Source organism: Drosophila novamexicana, unplaced genomic scaffold (genome assembly GCF_003285875.2).
Source record: "Drosophila novamexicana strain 15010-1031.04,08,12 unplaced genomic scaffold, DnovRS2.1 tig00000817-arrow-arrow-pilon, whole genome shotgun sequence".
Taxonomy (NCBI): Eukaryota; Metazoa; Arthropoda; class Insecta; order Diptera; family Drosophilidae; genus Drosophila; species Drosophila novamexicana.
Genome location: NW_020824827.1, coordinates 745,319 through 764,435, shown reverse-complemented (window position 1 = coordinate 764,435; position 19,117 = coordinate 745,319). Strand labels below are relative to the sequence as shown.

At 39.2% G+C, this 19,117-nt stretch overlaps 1 protein-coding gene across 1 annotated transcript; it reads left to right on the top strand.

Moving 5' to 3' along the window:
* Positions 1–8,758: 8,758 nt before the first annotated feature.
* Positions 8,759–10,421, top strand: LOC115764193. Its single transcript, XM_030707080.1, has 2 exons — positions 8,759–9,101; positions 10,132–10,421. The coding sequence occupies exons 1-2, from the start codon at positions 8,759–8,761 to the stop codon at positions 10,419–10,421; spliced, it is 633 nt and encodes a 210-aa protein (XP_030562940.1).
* Positions 10,422–19,117: the final 8,696 nt, after the last annotated feature.

The window sequence follows — 19,117 nt, the reverse complement described above, 5'->3', positions numbered from 1 at the left end:
TTTAGTGTTGATTTATTGAAAGTTTGATCCTTTTTCTTCTTGTTTTTTAATTTTTATTCTTGCCGAGCACAGTACGGTACACTACACAGCACAGCACAGCACAGGATTAGGACGAACACGAGCACGCGGCGTATCCTTCATATGGATGTTCTTCAATGTAGTTGGCAGTTGCTGCAGCGCGTTGCAACAAGCCGCTATAAAGACTAATTACTTGCTATTGCATGCAACTCAGTTTTATTGTTTAGCCAAGCAGCAGCAGCAGCGGCAGCAGCATCCACGGTACAGCGACGGCGGCGTCGGCATCGCAGCAACGCCTAAGCATATTATGCTGTGAACCACTTTGCCACAGTTTTGATTTCAAGACAACCAACTGAGTGACGGCCATCGCTCAGCGGGCATCCAGTTGCAGCAGAGAAACATGCCATGCACCGTGGAGCAAAGAGCTTAATATTTGAGATTTCATTTCGTTTAAAACAGAATAAAAATAAGACTTCAACTGTGTTGTAACTAGAATGTATGCTATGTTCCAAGACAATAAACATTTATAAAAAAAAAAAAAAATATAAAAAAATTAGACTACATTTGTTTCTTAGTCAATGAGCAATGGTGCGTATGAGCAACATTTGAGACTCAATGCTTAAGAACTTCGTTTGATAACAAAACATAATGAAAACATAACCAAATAAAAGTAATAATTTGAATAATATATAATAAATAACAATTAAGGAAATATATTAATATTAAAGAAATATACATATGTATATATGTATATATTAAAATTCTAATAAAAGCGTATGCGTGTTGAATGTAATGAAAAAATAACCAAAAATATAATTATTATTTGAATAATTTATAATAAGTAACAACAAAATATAATTATCAAAAGGATTATATATATAAATATTATAATTAAAGCAATGGGTCGTATGAGTGTTATTTGAGTGTCAAGGCTTACGAATTTCGATTGATTTAAGTACACAATGAAATTATCATCATACATTAGTATAGTATATTATGACTTATACGCTCTGCTTTAATATTTTTTATATTATCATAAATTAAAAGCCCAAAAACTTCGATTGAAGTTCATAATCAAATTTATTGATATTGACTTACAACTGGGCGTATGAGTAATAATTAAGAGTCAAAGTTGAAGCTAAAGAGCTACGATACATTTTAAAAAGATACGGGATATAAGAAGTATGTTGGTAATCTATTAATAGCTTTAATGTTTTGTGCTTACTAAAAGGCGAACTTGGTTATAAATTGAATTTGTGAGCTTCGTTTTGTTCCACGGTGCGGCTGCTGCATTTGTTGCAGAACGACGCTTTGCTGGCCGCTTTTCTAGCCACATGTTGCACGCGACGCTTTGATCTCTGCTGGAGTTTGGCACTGTCAAGGGTTCAAGGGCTGCGCTAATTACGGGTAACACGACAAATGTGCACACATGTGCAGGGCATCCTGCTGCGCCGATAACTGCTGCCCTGCAGCCCCTGCCAGAGACCAGGCAGTGCTCTAATGTGGTTAATTTTCTGCTCATTAATTTGCGAGTAATTTGCAGAAAACAATTTTTGCAGGCAAAAGTAAAAGCAAACAAAGCCAGCGCCGACAATTAAGACAGCGCCAGCTGCAGCTGGCGTGGGGTGGGGTGGTGCAGCGCCAAGATGTGGCCACGCCTCGGCGCCTCAATTGGCTGGGAGCAGTCAACAAGTGTAACAAAATTGCCAAGATAAATATAAATAAATAATAAATAATAAATAATAAAAGAAAAGTGAAACGAACTGCGATTAGCTCTCGTTTTTCATAAGTAGCCGCTGGAACCGCATTTAACGGCGGCTCAGTTACATTCTGTTGCACATGTGGCGAGTGTGGGTTGGGGCAGCGTCTGGCTGAGGCAGCGTCAGCACCTTGTGCTGCATCTTGCATTTGGCTAATAACGAATTCACTTTGCCAGTCACGCAGGCCAACTCGAGTGCTCGATATAATTGCCACAGCTTTTGGCGCTTTGTCTATAATTTAAAGGCTTTGGTAATGGCAATCAGACCTCAACCGTTCGTTCTGTGGCACCGTTTTGCACCTGGCCACCTGCTGGCTGATTTATCTATGCAACATAATAGCCATAATCCAGACGCAGCGAGCAGGCCAATGACAGGTTGCCACTCGCCACTCGCCACTTGCCACTTGCCACTTGCCTAGTTGCAGCCTGTCTGTGGTCTGTTGTCTGCTGTGGCAACCCGATGCCAAATCTACGCAGCATTGTCCTCTTCACGGTCAATGCCAGTCAGCCACAAAAGCGCAAGTAATGCGAGGCGGTTGGCGTGGTTTCGTTTAACCAGAAAGTGAAGCAGCAGCCTCAAAGCCCAACAATGTCCAGGCAACAGTCCAGTTCAGTCCAATTCAGTCCAATTCAGTCCACTGGCCGTGACCGTGCTCGGCACGTCATCCAATGCCGTGGTAGGGAAAGTGACGCGGCGTGGCATGTTGTTGCGGGCGTTGCCATTGTACAGAAAGTGGTAATCCGATGCCAATCCATGTTGCGACAATCCACTGTGTCAGCTGTGCGTGTGTGTGCGTGTGCACGTGCATGTGCGCCTCTTAAGTTTAATGATCCTTGACTGGAGGTGCATACTACAACTGGATCCACTTCCACATCCAAACGCAACAATAATATTTATTTTCATATTTTTTTTCAGTAGAATTTTGTATACACTTTCAGAAGGTGTTATAATTATATCTTATGATACGTCAGTCTAGTCGAAATCTTCTTAACTCATACGAGGACAAATTTTATTATTTTAATACCCTCCTCCCTATATTCTCCAGTTTTTAATCACATTTCGAGGGTTCTAAAAGCCAGTTACACCAAATTTGGCTTGTCGCATTTTAAACTCCATGATATGAATATTTCACATTTTAGAAACCTTTTTCCATTCCCACCAAAAGTTCAAAATAACCCATTCCTGAGTACGTAGCATAGCGCTTTGGACACATTTTAAAGGACTTAGGGATTTAGGCTCTACATATATATTAAAAAAGGGGTCAAAGTTATTCCAGAATGCATCTTGAACAGTGTGAGGAAGCTGGAATATATCCAACTGCAGGTCTGGATACATAGTCTGGCACTCCCGACTAGACACCTCATATTTGGTTATTTTTTCTTTTACCTATTCAAAGGACATGTGCAGCTGCTGCAGCTGTTAGTTGGGCCATAACTGTGCCCGGGGCTGCTGTAAAATAGCGTCAAAGTTTTTCAATTGCACTTAACAAAATTGTGTTTCATAATTTATATGAATAATAATTTATTTACTCTAAAAGTTTTTTCGTAACTTGCGGCAATTGTCAAAAGCATTCATAAGTTGTACCTGGTATTTGTTTTAAGTTCCACTCTTTGGCTTTAAATTGGGTAAAAGGGGCATGGACAACTGTTCGATGGGCATGTAACATGGCAACTCGATAAATGCAAAATCTTATTAAGAAATTCTGCATTTAATTAATGCCTAAAAAAACTCTATACTCAGCTGATTGCGTGTGCTTTACATATAAGTCAGCAGCCCGATATATGTAGAGTATACTGCAGAGCAGGGTATCACCAAGTCACGTAAGCCCATTATTTAGCAAATTTGTTGCTGGTTTTCTTTGTGTTAGTTGCTGTCGCAGACTGTTTTTGATTGTTTTGCAAACTTTAACGTTTTTTTTTGTTAAGTTTGGTTGATTAAACGTCCTAATTGCCCGCCCTTTGGGCTAGAGCCCAAAGTAAATCGCTAGCGAAATGTGAGAACTGAATAATTCATCTGGCTAAAAGCAAGACAAATAAAAAATCGAACAGCTCTTCAAATATTAAAGCGTTTTTTCCCCCCTACAAAATACAAAAAAAAGTTCTCATGTTGCGAGTGCTTTTCAATATTGTTGCATGTCTTGCCTCCCGCCGGGCCGAGTAAATGGCCCCGAGTCATGCTAAAATGCAAGTCTTTTCGTCTTGAGTGCCAATTAAATTAATTTCATATATATGTTTTTCTTATATGTATTATCGTTTCTTACTTATTTTTTGCAATAACACTTTTTATTTTTCTTTAATTGTTGCAGTCAGACGGCCCCCGAGTCGCGTTTGTTATGTGCGAGTAGTTTAATGTTGTTTTCTTGTTGTTGTTGTTGTTGTCCCCTCGCAATGTTGTTATAGTTATTGTTGTTTAAGTTTTATTTTCTCCGGCACAAATTTCGCTGGCATAATACTCTTGTTGTTGTTGCCGCGCTTTCGTGTTTATTTTTGTTAGCTGCCTCATCGATTGCCTGCGCCCAGCGATTCGTTTAATTTATTTCAATCTAATTGTTTTCTAATTAAAAATACTCGCACATTTTCATTAGATTTCACCAGCTAGCACCCGCCGCAGCGGCGGGTGCTTTTCCTTCAAATTCAATTTGCGAACCCACTTACCACAATTACTCCAATTACCTTCCAGTTAGTACCAGCCCAGCCCAGCCACAGGGTGTGTGATCCGTTCGTCAAATACTTGTGTATAATTTAAATTTATGCCACACGAAATGCGGTTTAATCACAGTATGTTGCATACTTTTTGGCTCTAAACGTTTCGCGGCAGCCTTTGGGGCACCAATGCAAACAGTGAAATATAAGAAATATCACATCAAACGCTGCCAAATGTAACTTTATATGTTATGTTTATCTGAGCCTTACAGCGAAAAAGTGAACAGACGCAGCTTAAGTAGCCCCAAGTATGTAATTTCTCAGAATTCTGTCTGACTGAGAGCAAATTTCATGAATATATGTAAATTCAAGGCAAAGTTAAATGGTAAAAAAAGAAAGTCAAGCATAAAAAATGAAAAGAAAAAAAATCATACGTAGGCGCAAACAGTTTACATTAAAACTTAAGAATAGTTCACTCAGGAAGTAGCATACAAAGAAATAAAGAACTTCAACCAAATCTGATGCCAGACAACAACAACAAATTTGCAAACAAAAGATAAGAAGGTTTTTTATCCAGCCCAAATGCAGAATAGATAGGAAAATAAACAACGATTATTTATCAAGTGCAATCAAAAGGGAAAAAAGGAGTTGCAAGAAAAGCAAACAACTTTGACTACAACGGAACAATAACAAGTGCCGAAGGGGAGACAAAGGTCAAGAACATTGTTAAGAAAGTTTAAAAATTAATTTAAAAAGAACAATGCACAGAAGGCATTGACTAGACGAATTTTATTGCGGAGGCAAACTTTCTGGTAAATAAATTTTAATGTGCAAAACCAACAAAAAAGGCTACTTTATTGGAATGCGTTCTTTCACAGCGAAAGTTGCCGAGCCAATTAGAGGAGAAGACAGTCGAATTGAACTGATTTAACCCCTACAAGTGCAAATCCATATGCCTAAATAGCTTACGGGGTACCTTTTACTCGAGCAGCTTTAGCCAGAGACGGCTTTGTGTTTAGTCAATTTACTGCAGATATTCCTTTTAATCATCTCATATGTGTGAATAGAAATTAGAGTATGGTATAAAGACAGACCTAATCAGAGTACAGTGAAAACACTCTTGGCCAGACAAATGCTGTCGGCGAATATTTGCCCGTTCAAGAGGAGTAACTGCCTAATGGAGCGCCGATTAAGAGTCCAGCTAAATAGTTGTTGAAGAGAAAATGTTTACGGTAGAGGGATATCCGCTTAATATCCATATTAATCTAAAAAGCCGCTTGAAGCTTTTTTAATAGTTATAGTAGGACACTCTTATTAACCAAAAAACAGCAAGTCATTTATTTAAGCTCCGCAACCACCCTAACGTCTTGGCAAGAAACCTGCTAAGGAGGCGAAGAAGGAGGCTTAAAAAGAGTTATCCTATGGACCTGGCCAAACGCCGACTATAATGAAGCAAAATTAACATGTACATATATATACACATTGAAAATATTTAACTTAAGCTTTCATTAACCAAAACTCACGCTGATAAAAGTTGCTAAAAGTAAAAAGTAACAGAAAATTAGCAAAAATAAAAGTAACTTACAACCCCAAAAAAAAAAAAAAAAAAAATAGTAGGACACTGGCGTAATGTAAAAGGTACAGGGTATTTCGTTGTCGTGCAGAATTAACAATAATAACAGACAATAGCTACTGCAAAGCAGTATTTTAAAGAAGTACAGAGTATCTCGCAGTTGGGAGATCTTAACTAAAAGAAACTGCCATGCAGAAATTCTTAGTATAACTTGTTAAAATGAACAAGAACAAGTCTAAACTTGAGTACAGGGTATCGCGTAGTCTAGCAAACGACAAGCTGCGATCTAATTAAAGGAAGCCACGCATGCATAATGCTTAAGGAATCAAACAAAGCCGATTACAACAATACGAAACTTTTCTTGTGATGCTTGATTCATCCACTCTAATGTCTAATGCCGTCTAATAGGGTGTTCCGTCGTGATGGATGCCTCATTGGGCACATGCACTTGAGAGGGGGCCCCCACCCACCCACGATGCAACAGGCTGCCGACTGCAAATGCCACTCAATCACTCGGATACAAAGCAAAGATACAATTGCAAGCACGAATACTCCAAGCGTAATGAGGATGCGGATGACAAGGATGACGAGGATGAGGATGATGATGCTGCACAACAATTCAATTATAACAAGTTGACGATACAGATCTTATAACAATTTCAACTACAACAATATACTCTGAATGAAGTCACAAGAGTCGCACTCAAAATGAATCGAATCGAACTTCGGTGCGGCAAGCGCTTTCCACGTAACAGAGCAACGGGTTCCGCTGCTCTGCTTCAGCTTCTGCTGCTGCTGCTGCTGCTTGGGATGCCAACGGTAGATACTTTCTTTTTATTGCCGTCAACAGCAACAACAGCAACAAAAAGATCCAAACTTAACGAGTTCAGATCAATTTTGGTTGACTTCACATGCGGCGAGGCTCGAGCGCAGTTCAATAACGTTGCGACTTGACTTGTTTTTTGTTGCGGATACAATTTATAAAGATATGTACAAGTACATGAATGCATGTATATATTTATACCCTTACAGAGAGTATCTTAACTCTGTCATAACATATAAAACGCTTTCTGTTCAAATATATATATGCCTGTATGCCTATATATGTCTACATTAACAACCGATCGATTGATCGTCTGTTCCTTTATCTGTTTCTTTGCAAAATATTCTTTGAGTTTGAAAGATATTGTCATACAACCATGCATGGGAACTTATTTTTGAAAGTATATATTTCGTAACTATTCGGATTATACAACTTTGTCATATAGCTGTCAGAAAAAAGGAAGTTCTGGCTTGAAAAACTTGTTTGATATTCGGATATACTGATAAAATTCGGCAATTATTAATTTCACTTTACTTTTTACTGAAGAACAAAATCTATTTTTAACATCGGACTACTATATCATATAGCTCTATACGAATATGAATCGGTCGAAAATTACAAAAAAATGTTATTTTAAAGATATATTAACCTTCATAAATCTTAAACTTGGCACTTAGCTCTATCTCCCCCACATATAATCAACATCTTATTAACATCGCACGTTTTTAGCGTCTTGGTCCAAAAAAAGGTTTTTGTATTCTTTTTTTTTCATGGTGTGCACAAATTTGCAAGGGTATTTAATGGTCGACGTGCCGGAGTCTAACATTCATTCTTGCCTTTTTTTTATATATTTTTTTGGCTATGAGGAGCTTCAAATTTCCAGTAATAAAAAGGTCTCTATCTCTCTCTGTGTGTGTGTGGGTAGTGCACAACAATATGTTAAATATAAAAATTAATACATCGAGAGTGAAAGTTATTGCTTTTTGTGCGCAGCTACGTCGATCATCATTTAATGATCGTCATCATGATCGAGATCATGATGATCATGATGCTGCTGTTGCTGCTGCTGCTGATTTCTTTTGATGGACTGCGGCTGTTGCTGTACGAACTCAAGTCACGTCAATTTGATTAATACAAAATATTACAAAATAGTCAAAAGGTGTTGGCCAAGCTTATGAAACTATCTGCATGAAGCAGATCAAGAAGATCAGCGCAGATCAGGGCCAGGCGACAGCTGGGCTGTGGAACACTTGATGGCAAAGAAAAAAGGTCGCCACGGGTTCAGTTTCTGTTGTCAACTTTATGAGCCGAACTGTAAACTGACTGAAAGACATTTTGGGCTCGCATTCGACACAGCAATCAACATTTGGAGTAAACTTTCGCTTTTCTAGGCCCCCTTCTGGTCTGGGGGGGGGCTAATAGAGTTGTTTAAGCTCCGGCTCGGGTACTAGACAATTGTGGGAACCGTGTCGGATGATCTATGGGGAGTGCGTTAGAAACAAACCCGTAGCACTCTCGGGCCACACTAATTTGTATAATATGAAGAGGGGCTAAACCAGTTGAGAATTTATTTTGATGTGGCATGTGAAGGCGCCGCCGCCAGCCCAGCCGAGCGTAACCCACGGCTGTCTGGCCAACTGACCGTTGAAAATTGGAAATTGAAAATTGCAACGGCCAGTGAAGAAGAAAATTGCAATGCAAACGCGAAAAACGCAAACGCCAACTGAAAGCATTTCCAGTAGTTATATTTTTTCGAAGCCATTGTTTTAATTTTTTTTTTTCCATCTTCAATTCAATTCAATTGTGACAATTTGCTTTCGGAATATGCTTGAGTGCGTTGTTGGCCTTGGGAAAGCGCTCCAAGAATAGTTAGTTGGTCGGCTATAAAATATGACCAGGCCATTGTCAAGGCTTTTAGTTGATACGCAAACGCTTCAGTGACATGTGTCGTCCACTCTGTGCACTGTGCCTGCTCGTGTGCCTCGCCAGCGCCCAGCCGGGCCAAGACAGCTGCAGCCAGGACTCCGGCACTTTGCTCTGTCGCGGCGAGCGGGCCGTGCGGAATGTGCTGCGCAATCTGAGCAAGAGCGACCAGCCGCTGGTAATAATGCGTGGCCTGGAGCTAGTTCCGGTGCCTAACAACGAGGTGGAGACGCCGCCAACTGCTGCCGCGGATATGGATGCCACACTCCTGGACAGCGTGTCCGCGTACTTGCGCACGCACGAGCTCAACCTAAAGCTGGGCGACCTGCTGGACGAGCCAAGCGGCGGCGGCCAAGTGGCAGGTGGGTTGTGGCAAGTGTGGCAAGTGTAGCAAGTGAAGCAAGTGAAGCAAGTGATTTGCATTTCGTGTTCAATTTGCTGGCAAAGTTCGTAATAGGATTATGACACTTGTTGCTGTTCAGTTTTGCAAAACTGTGGCCAGCACGCAAAAAGTTGCAATGCGAAAAAGTTGTAAAAGCGTTTACGAACTTAAGAACTTATTCTTGATACACTTACTGAGTGTATCATTAAATATTCAGACGATGTGTAACCGAGACTGCAAAAACAACAAGAGCTCGAAGTGAAAATTCTTTTCCTCAACTCAGAATTTAGCACTGATTCGAGTTTGCAAGACAACAGTTTGTAGTTTGAATATTTGGCGTGTAGTTACACATTCTTGCAGTGTTTAAAAATGTGAGAAAAATATATTTGAACAAAAAACTAGTTTTTAAAAGAAATAGTTCGGCTGTCTTTCAGCGAAGACATCCAGTTTGAGGTTGGGTTCAGGATTAATAAGAGAGGGAAGTTCCAGGCTTAAAGCGATTTAATTAAATGCTGGTTACTTTGATATCTCCGAGTTCAGAGAGCATATATATATACTGGATAGATCAGTTTAAGAGTCTTTCAATTTCAAGTATAATGAAACTTGGCGTAGACTTGACTCTTTTGCGAGCAGTACATTTGTTGCGGTTAATCGGAGCCAGCGAATAAATTATAGATATTCGATTTTGATTTTGTTTTTCACGTTTAATCAAACATTTTGTCTCAGTATAGTACAGTACAACACAGCATCAGACAACTATACCACACGAACAAGCAGTCAACGATTTAGTTTTTTAACTGTGAGGGTATTTAATTTTCGGCTCTCCAGTTTTCCAGTCATATATTCAATACAACATTCATAGCAGCAACTTTGACAAGGTTGGCCTTTAAAAATGCCAGACAATAGGCATTTATTGCACAGAGCTAGAGTCTAGGCACGGAATACGCCGAGTTATGCCCTGTTGCCAGCTCAGACTCATGAATTCCTATGTATCTTTGTCGATTACGCAGAGGCACGCAAGAAGGACAAAGGACAGGGCCTGCTGCTGGCCATGGCGCTGATGTTTGGCAAAATGATGGCCGTGCTGGGCCTGGGCGGCATTGGCGCCTTGGCCATGAAGGCGCTGGGCGTGGCCATGGTGGCGCTCATGATGGCCGGCATGCTGGGCCTGAAATCGGCCGCCCAGCAGGGACAGGAGTCCAGCCACAGCATCTCATATGTCACCGGCGAGGGACATCATCACAAGAGGCGCCGCCGTGAGGCAGGCAACACGCTTGCCTACAGGGCCTGGCAGCGCTGAGAGCTGCAAGTTGATATACTTCAGCATTTGTTTTGTATTTGTAGATTTAACTAATTTATATGTATTTAATTTAAATGGCATGCAACAAACGGGGCAGCGTGTTTAATTACCTCAAACAGGGGCAGGCTCCGGGTGACCATTGTTGGTTCTTTGTTCGGCAGTCGCAGTTGCAAACATTGCTTTGTCTTGTTTACCTCAGCTGCTGCTGTGGCTGCTGCTGCTGCCCGCTCTTTGCTTTATGAAATTGGTGAAAGTTTATGTCAGTTCAGCTCGCATTGTGTTGCCAGCAGCAACAACAACCACAGCGAGCCAACAACCTACTCACAGCAGCCACACTTCAGCTTTAGTTGTGCCTACCTTGATACCCTTTCGCCGGCCATAACAACTATTTTCGTCAATTTGACATTCATTCTATTAAACGATTATGCAGGAATGCTTTTAAAATAGATTCTTGAAGTGATTCTCAAGGTTGCACAATACAAGTACGATTAGACCAAGACGTTTTATCTTTCCATACCTCAGCGTAACTATTTATATAAAATATATACATATATATACATATATATATATATACATATATATATATAATATATTTTAAAAATGTATAAATTTATATTAAAAATATATATTATACTCCTGACAATATATGTAAATTATATTATCTTAGGCCTATCATAATGTAAAGATCGTTGAATACGCTTGCTTTGCTTGGATAAGGCAGGCACTTAACAAGTATACCCTATATCCAGAAATTAGTTTCCTTTTTTAAAAGTAAGTAAAATAGATGATAAACTTGCTCCTATATAGCCAGAGCGTGGCAATCTTGTAATACAATCTATAATGATTTCTTCAAAGTTCCAAAAATCATCTCTCAACTTTTCTAGAATAACTCTGTACAAAAATATGTTACAGAAATACGGAATATATTTTTGGGTATATGCTAATGTCAAAATATTCAGCCTTGTTTTTAGTTCAACATTAAAATACCCTGTACGCATTAAAAGGGTATTCATTTGTGCGTTTTCAATAAGCGCAGCAAGACATCACTTGGGGTTCTTCTATTGTTGGAGTATTCAGTTGTCGGCTTTAGCGCGCATTTGTTTTCGTGCTGCTTATTGTTTGTCTTTTTGTCATTAATTTGTCAGATAGTTTTATGCGCTGTTATCTGTTATCTGTAGCTGCAACAGATACGCACAAGGTTGGGCTCAGCTGGATTCTGGGCGCCGTTTTGAATTTCATCTGAGATTTTAATTTCTGTTGAATTCGGTATATTGGATTTGCATACACAGCCGGTTGTCCGGGGCAACTTTCACTATATTTTGGCAGCGCAACGGTTCTTTTTGGAGATCAACAGCAGCAGCAGCAACAATTGCCACGGGCAACAGCAGCAGCAGCAGCAGCAGCGGCAGCAATAACAACAAATTACGGCCATGACAGACCTACATTTTTTTTGGCCACGCTGCGTTCTGTTACACAATATCAATTAAAGCCACTGCCGGGTCGGTCCGGCCGGGGCCGGGGCCGGGCCGGGGCACTTGAAAAACCCGTTAAGCACTCGGCAGGGATACCTGAGCGCAACATGCTCTACCTCGCACCTCGAACCTTGGCACTGGCTGCGGTCCGCCGGCCGCAGTTAACTTTCCCTTTTAAACGGCTTTTTACGAGTTCGCATTTCGAGCTCGCATTGTGTTTGGACTTGGCTCGAGTTCGACTTTGGCCAGTTTAGCGTCTGCATCGTGTGTAATTAAATTATAAAATATAAGTTCATAAAAGCGAATATTGTTGTTTACACTATGCATATATCGCCTGTCTATGTATATAAATGATATGATTACGCGGCAGTTGCCGCCGTTTTATGTAAGTCTCCGATTCCGCGTTCACGTGAAATGAAACGAAATTGATTTTCTAAATTTCGGTTTTTGATTTTTTCGTTGTTGTTGTTGTTGTTGTTGTTGCTTTTTATTGCACATAATCTGCCAGCCAAAACAGTCGTGAGTCAGTTGACAATCAACAAAAATCTCTGAACTGATGATGGCAACGTGTCTGAATGTTGCTCCGGCTCCAGCTCTGCTGCTGCTGCTGCTGCTTCTCCGGCTGCTGCTCTGGCTACGGCTGCTGCTGCCGGCGTAAATGAAAGTTCATAAAGAAATTAGCTGATTAATCGTCGTTCGATGAGCTTGGAAAATGACCGAGAGCCGAACCGTCCAAGCTAACTGAAAGTGTCACGCAGCCTACATTTCAGTCTCTCTGCCGCCACAAATTTCACTTTTCAATGATGCTGCTGCCTTTGCTGCTGCTGGTAATCATCTGCTCCCTCCTCCCTCTGGCCCCCCCCACCAACCTGGACCCCTGCTGCTGACCAACAGCTGAGCTGCTGCTGCTGCCCGTGTCCAGCACATTGCCGTTTCACATGTAAATTAATTTTTAACCCAAATACCGCAAATTCTTTATGAACTTTGTTGTCACAGCATCAGGTCAGCAGCTCGCAGCTGTCTGTCTCGTATTTTTCGCCTTTTGTATTTCTTTTCTTTTCTTTTATATTTTATTTATTTTTTGATTATTATGCAAATTTGGTTACAATTCAAACGAACATAAAAGGCGAATGAGATTAAAGTTTACTAACCAAGTTTATGGCTTGTGAAATTTTTTTTAATTATATATTTATATGCCATGTAGGCGCTTTGATGTTGGGCTCTTAGTTTTTGGCTTGAGAAAATTTGTAATGCTTTTTTGTCTGAAAATACACTGTATATTCTGCTAACCAACCCAAAATTAACTTGGCTTATGCTTAGTTTGGGCCTAATCGTGTTTTAATTGCCTTTGCCTATGCTACGAAAAATTAGGCTGACAAATTGAAGAGTTCTATTGTTTCTGCTTCTTATAGCTGGCATTAAAAATAGCGAAAGTTTTTCTTTTTATATTTTCAAATGCATTCTTAAATAATTGCTTATATTTATTACTTTTTAAAGTATTTGTAAATATTTTTGCTTTAAAACTAAGTTATTTTTAGTGCAAAAAGTTAAAGTTCTCAAGTCGGGTTGCAAACATTTGAATTTCCTTCTATACAAGCAAAACTCTTAGTGTTCACCTTTCGCGGTATCTGTACTTCATTTTCATCATATAGTTTTGTTGTTTACAGTTCGAGGTTTTAATGAAAATCAAGCCAAAAATATAGCACCTAACAGTGTGTATATACCAAGGGGCCAGACTCTACCTTTAAGTATGAGTTCATTTTGGGGGAAGTGGGCTGATGTATTCAAGAAGTGAAATGATCTTAAGCAGCTTAGGCTATATAAGCTGCATACCAAATATGGTAAATAGGCTTATAAATTGTTAAATTTATGCTTAGCAATAATATGTCTTCAAATCGATATATATCGATATTGCAACAGCTGATATGTTATACAAGAAAAACTTACATTTTTACATGAATTTGGACCCAAAATTAGGTTGTCAGATTTGAATGCCAAATTATTAAAGGGGCCAAACCATGAATAAAAAGCCCAACCTCGTGAAAATCGGTTGAGTTTTGACCGAGTTATGGGATTGGGAAGTTTTGACCCATGTCTATATCGGATTTTTGAGGGTACAATATATACATGAATTTGGACCCAAAATTAGGTTGTCAGATTCGAATGCCAAATTAATAAAGGGGCCAAACCATGAATAAAAAGCCCAACCTCGTGAAAATCGGTTGAGTTTTGACCGAGTTATGGGATTGGGAAGTTTTGAGCCATGTCTATATAGGATTTTTCAGGGTACAATATATACATGAATTTGGACCCAAAATTAGGTTGTCAGATTCGAATGCCAAATTCATAAAGGGGCCAAACCATGAATAAAAAGCCAAACCTCGTGAAAATCGGTTGAGTTTTGACCGAGTTATGGGATTGGGAAGTTTTGAGCCATTCAGGGGACAATATTTACATGATTTTGGACCCAAAATTAGGTAGTCAGATTTAAATGCCAAATTAATAAAGGGGCCAAACCATGAATAAAAAGCCCAACCTCGTGAAAATCGGTTGAGTTTTGACCGAGTTATGGGATTGGGAAGTTTTGACCCATGTCTATATAGGATTTTTCAGGGGACAATATTTACATGAATTTGGATCCAAAATTAGGTAGTCAGATTTAAATGCCAAATTAATAAAGGGGCCAAACCATTAATAAAAAGCCCAACCTCGTGAAAATCGGTTGAGTTTTGACCGAGTTATGGGATTGGGAAGTTTTGAGCCATGTCTATATAGGATTTTTCAGGGTACAATATATACATGAATTTGGACCCAAAATTAGGTTGTCAGATTTGAATGCCAAATTCATAAAGGGGCCAAACCATGAATAAAAAGCCCAAGCTCGTGAAAATCGGTTGAGTTTTGACCGAGTTATGGGATTGGGAAGTTTTGAGCCATGTCTATATAGGATTTTTCAGGGGACAATATTTACATGAATTTGGATCCAAAATTAGGTAGTCAGATTTAAATGCCAAATTAATAAAGGGGCCAAACCATGAATAAAAAGCCCAACCTCGTGAAAATCGGTTGAGTTTTGACCGAGTTATGGGATTGGGAAGTTTTGACCCATGTCTATATCGGATTTTTGAGGGTACAATATATACATGAATTTGGACCCAAAATTAGGTTGTCAGATTTGAATGCCAAATTAATAAAGGGGCCAAACCATGAATAAAAAGCCCAAGCTCGTGAAAATCGGTTGAGTTTTGACCGAGTTATGGGATTGGGAAGTTTTGACCCATGTCTATATCGGATTTTTGAGGGTACAATATATACATGAATTTGGACCCAAAATTAGGTTGTCAGATTTGAATGCCAAATTAATAAAGGGGCCAAACCATGAATAAAAAGCCCAACCTCGTGAAAATCGGTTGAGTTTTGACCGAGTTATGGGATTGGGAAGTTTTGACCCATGTCTATATCGGATTTTTGAGGGTACAATATATACATGAATTTGGATCCAAAATTAGGTTGTCAGATTTGAATGCCAAATTCATAAAGGGGCCAAACCATGAATAAAAAGCCCAAGCTCGTGAAAATCGGTTGAGTTTTGACCGAGTTATGGGATTGGGAAGTTTTGACCCATGTCTATATAGGATTTTTGGGGGTACAATATATACATGAATTTGGACCCAAAATAAGGTTGTCGGATTTGAATGCCAAATTAATAAAGGGGCCAAACCATGAATAAAAAGCCCAACCTCGTGAAAATCGGTTGAGTTTTGACCGAGTTATGGGATTGGGAAGTTTTGACCCATGTCTATATCGGATTTTTGAGGGTACAATATATACATGAATTTGGACCCAAAATTAGGTTGTCAGGTTTGAATGCCAAATTCATAAAGGGGCCAAACCATGAATAAAAAGCCCAAGCTCGTGAAAATCGGTTGAGTTTTGACCGAGTTATGGGATTGGGAAGTTTTGAGCCATGTCTATATAGGATTTTTCAGGGGACAATATTTACATGAATTTGGATCCAAAATTAGGTAGTCAGATTTAAATGCCAAATTAATAAAGGGGCCAAACCATGAATAAAAAGCCCAAGCTCGTGAAAATCGGTTGAGTTTTGACCGAGTTATGTGATTGGGAAGTTTTGAGCCATGTCTATATAGGATTTTTCAGGGTACAATATATACATGAATTTGGACCCAAAATTAGGTTGTCAGATTTGAATGCCAAATTCATAAAGGGGCCAAACCATGAATAAAAAGCCCAAGCTCGTGAAAATCGGTTGAGTTTTGACCGAGTTATGGGATTGGGAAGTTTTGAGCCATGTCTATATAGGATTTTTCAGGGGACAATATTTACATGAATTTGGATCCAAAATTAGGTAGTCAGATTTAAATGCCAAATTAATAAAGGGGCCAAACCATGAATAAAAAGCCCAACCTCGTGAAAATCGGTTGAGTTTTCACCGAGTTATGGGATTGGGAAGTTTTGATCCATGTCTATATCGGATTTTTGAGGGTACAATATATACATGAATTTGGACCCAAAATTAGGTAGTCAGATTTGAATGCCAAATTCATAAAGGGGCCAACCCATGAATAAAAAGCCCAAGCTCGTGAAAATCGGTTGAGTTTTGACCGAGTTATGGGATTGGGAAGTTTTGAGCCATGTCTATATAGGATTTTTCAGGGGACACTATTTACATGAATTTGGATCCAAAATTAGGTAGTCAGATTTAAATGCCAAATTAATAAAGGGGCCAAACCATGAATAAAAAGCCCAACCTCGTGAAAATCGGTTGAGTTTTGACCTAGTTATGGGATTGGGAAGTTTTGAGCCATGTCTATATAGGATTTTTCAGGGTACAATATATACATGAATTTGGACCCAAAATTAGGTTGTCAGATTTGAATGCCAAATTCATAAAGGGGCCAAACCATGAATAAAAAGCCCAAGCTCGTGAAAATCTGTTGAGTTTTGACCGAGTTATGGGATTGGGAAGTTTTGAGCCATGTCTATATAGGATTTTTCAGGGGACAATATTTACATGAATTTGGATCCAAAATTAGGTAGTCAGATTTAAATGCCAAATTAATAAAGGGGCCAAACCATGAATAAAAAGCCCAACCTCGTGAAAATCGGTTGAGTTTTGACCGAGTTATGGGATTGGGAAGTTTTGACCCATGTCTATATCGGATTTTTGAGGGTACAATATATACATGAATTTGGACCCAAAATTAGGTTGTCAGATTTGAATGCCAAATTAATAAAGGGGCCAAACCATGAATAAAAAGCCCAACCTCGTGAAAATCGGTTGAGTTTTGACCGAGTTATGGGATTGGGAAGTTTTGACCCATGTCTATATCGGATTTTTGAGGGTACAATATATACATGAATTTGGACCCAAAATAAGGTTGTCGGATTTGAATGCCAAATTAATAAAGGGGCCAAACCATGAATAAAAAGCCCAACCTCGTGAAAATCGGTTGAGTTTTGACCGAGTTATGGGATTGGGAAGTTTTGACCCATGTCTATATCGGATTTTTGAGGGTACAATATATACATGAATTTGGACCCAAAATTAGGTTGTCAGATTTGAATGCCAAATTCATAAAGGGGCCAAACCATGAATAAAAAGCCCAAGCTCGTGAAAATCGGTTGAGTTTTGACCGAGTTATGGGATTGGGAAGTTTTGAGCCATGTCTATATAGGATTTTTCAGGGGACAATATTTACATGAATTTGGACCCAAAATTAGGTAGTCAGATTTAAATGCCAAATTAATAAAGGGGCCAAACCATGAATAAAAAGCCCAACCTCGTGAAAATCGGTTGAGTTTTGACCGAGTTATGGGATTGGGAAGTTTTGAGCCATGTCTATATAGGATTTTTCAGGGTACAATATATACATGAATTTGGACCCAAAATTAGGTTGTCAGATTTGAATGCCAAATTCATAAAGGGGCCAAACCATGAATAAAAAGCCCAAGCTCGTGAAAATCGGTTGAGTTTTGACCGAGTTATGGGATTGGGAAGTTTTGAGCCATGTCTATATTGGATTTTTCAGGGGACAATATTTACATAAATTTGGATCCAAAATTAGGTAGTCAGATTTAAATGCCAAATTAATAAAGGGGCCAAACCATGAATAAAAAGCCCAACCTCGTGAAAATCGGTTGAGTTTTGACCGAGTTATGGGATTGGGAAGTTTTGACCCATGTCTATATCGGATTTTTGAGGGTACAATATATACATGAATTTGGACCCAAAATTAGGTTGTCAGATTTGAATGCCAAATTAATAAAGGGGCCAAACCATGAATAAAAAGCCCAACCTCGTGAAAATCGGTTGAGTTTTGACCGAGTTATGGGATTGGGAAGTTTTGAGCCATGTCTATATCGGATTTTTCAGGGGACAATATTTACATGAATTTGGACCCAAAATTAGGTAGTCAGATTTAAATGCCAAATTAATAAAGGGGCCAAACCATGAATAAAAAGCCCAACCTCGTGAAAATCGGTTGAGTTTTGACCGAGTTATGGGATTGGGAAGTTTTGACCCATGTCTATATCGGATTTTTGAGGGTACAATATATACATGAATTTGGACCCAAAATTAGGTTGTCAGATTTGAATGCCAAATTAATAAAGGGGCCAAACCATGAATAAAAAGCCCAAGCTCGTGAAAATCGGTTGAGTTTTGACCGAGTTATGGGATTGGGAAGTTTTGACCCATGTCTATATCGGATTTTTGAGGGTACAATATATACATGAATTTGGACCCAAAATTAGGTTGTCAGATTTGAATGCAAAATTAATAAAGGGGCCAAACCATGAATAAAAAGCCCAACCTCGTGAAAATCGGTTGAGTTTTGACCGAGTTATGGGATTGGGAAGTTTTGACCCATGTCTATATCGGATTTTTGAGGGTACAATATATACATGAATTTGGACCCAAAATTAGGTTGTCAGATTTGAATGCCAAATTCATAAAGGGGCCAAACCATGAATAAAAAGCCCAAGCTCGTGAAAATCGGTTGAGTTTTGACCGAGTTATGGGATTGGGAAGTTTTGAATTTGGACCCAAAATTAGGTAGTCAGATTTGAATGCCAAATTCATAAAGGGGCCAAACCATGAATAAAAAGCCCAAGCTCGTGAAAATCGGTTGAGTTTTGACCGAGTTATGGGATTGGGAAGTTTTGAGCCATGTCCATATAGGATTTTTCAGGGGACAATAT

Bases quoted from the DNA above. Each gene is read 5' to 3' on its own strand.
- LOC115764193 (XM_030707080.1), top strand. From the start codon at position 8,759: ATGTGTCGTCCACTCTGTGCACTGTGCCTGCTCGTGTGCCTCGCCAGC. The intron at 9,102-10,131 runs GTGGGTTGTGGC...TCGATTACGCAG, and splicing joins CGGCGGCGGCCAAGTGGCAG to AGGCACGCAAGAAGGACAAA.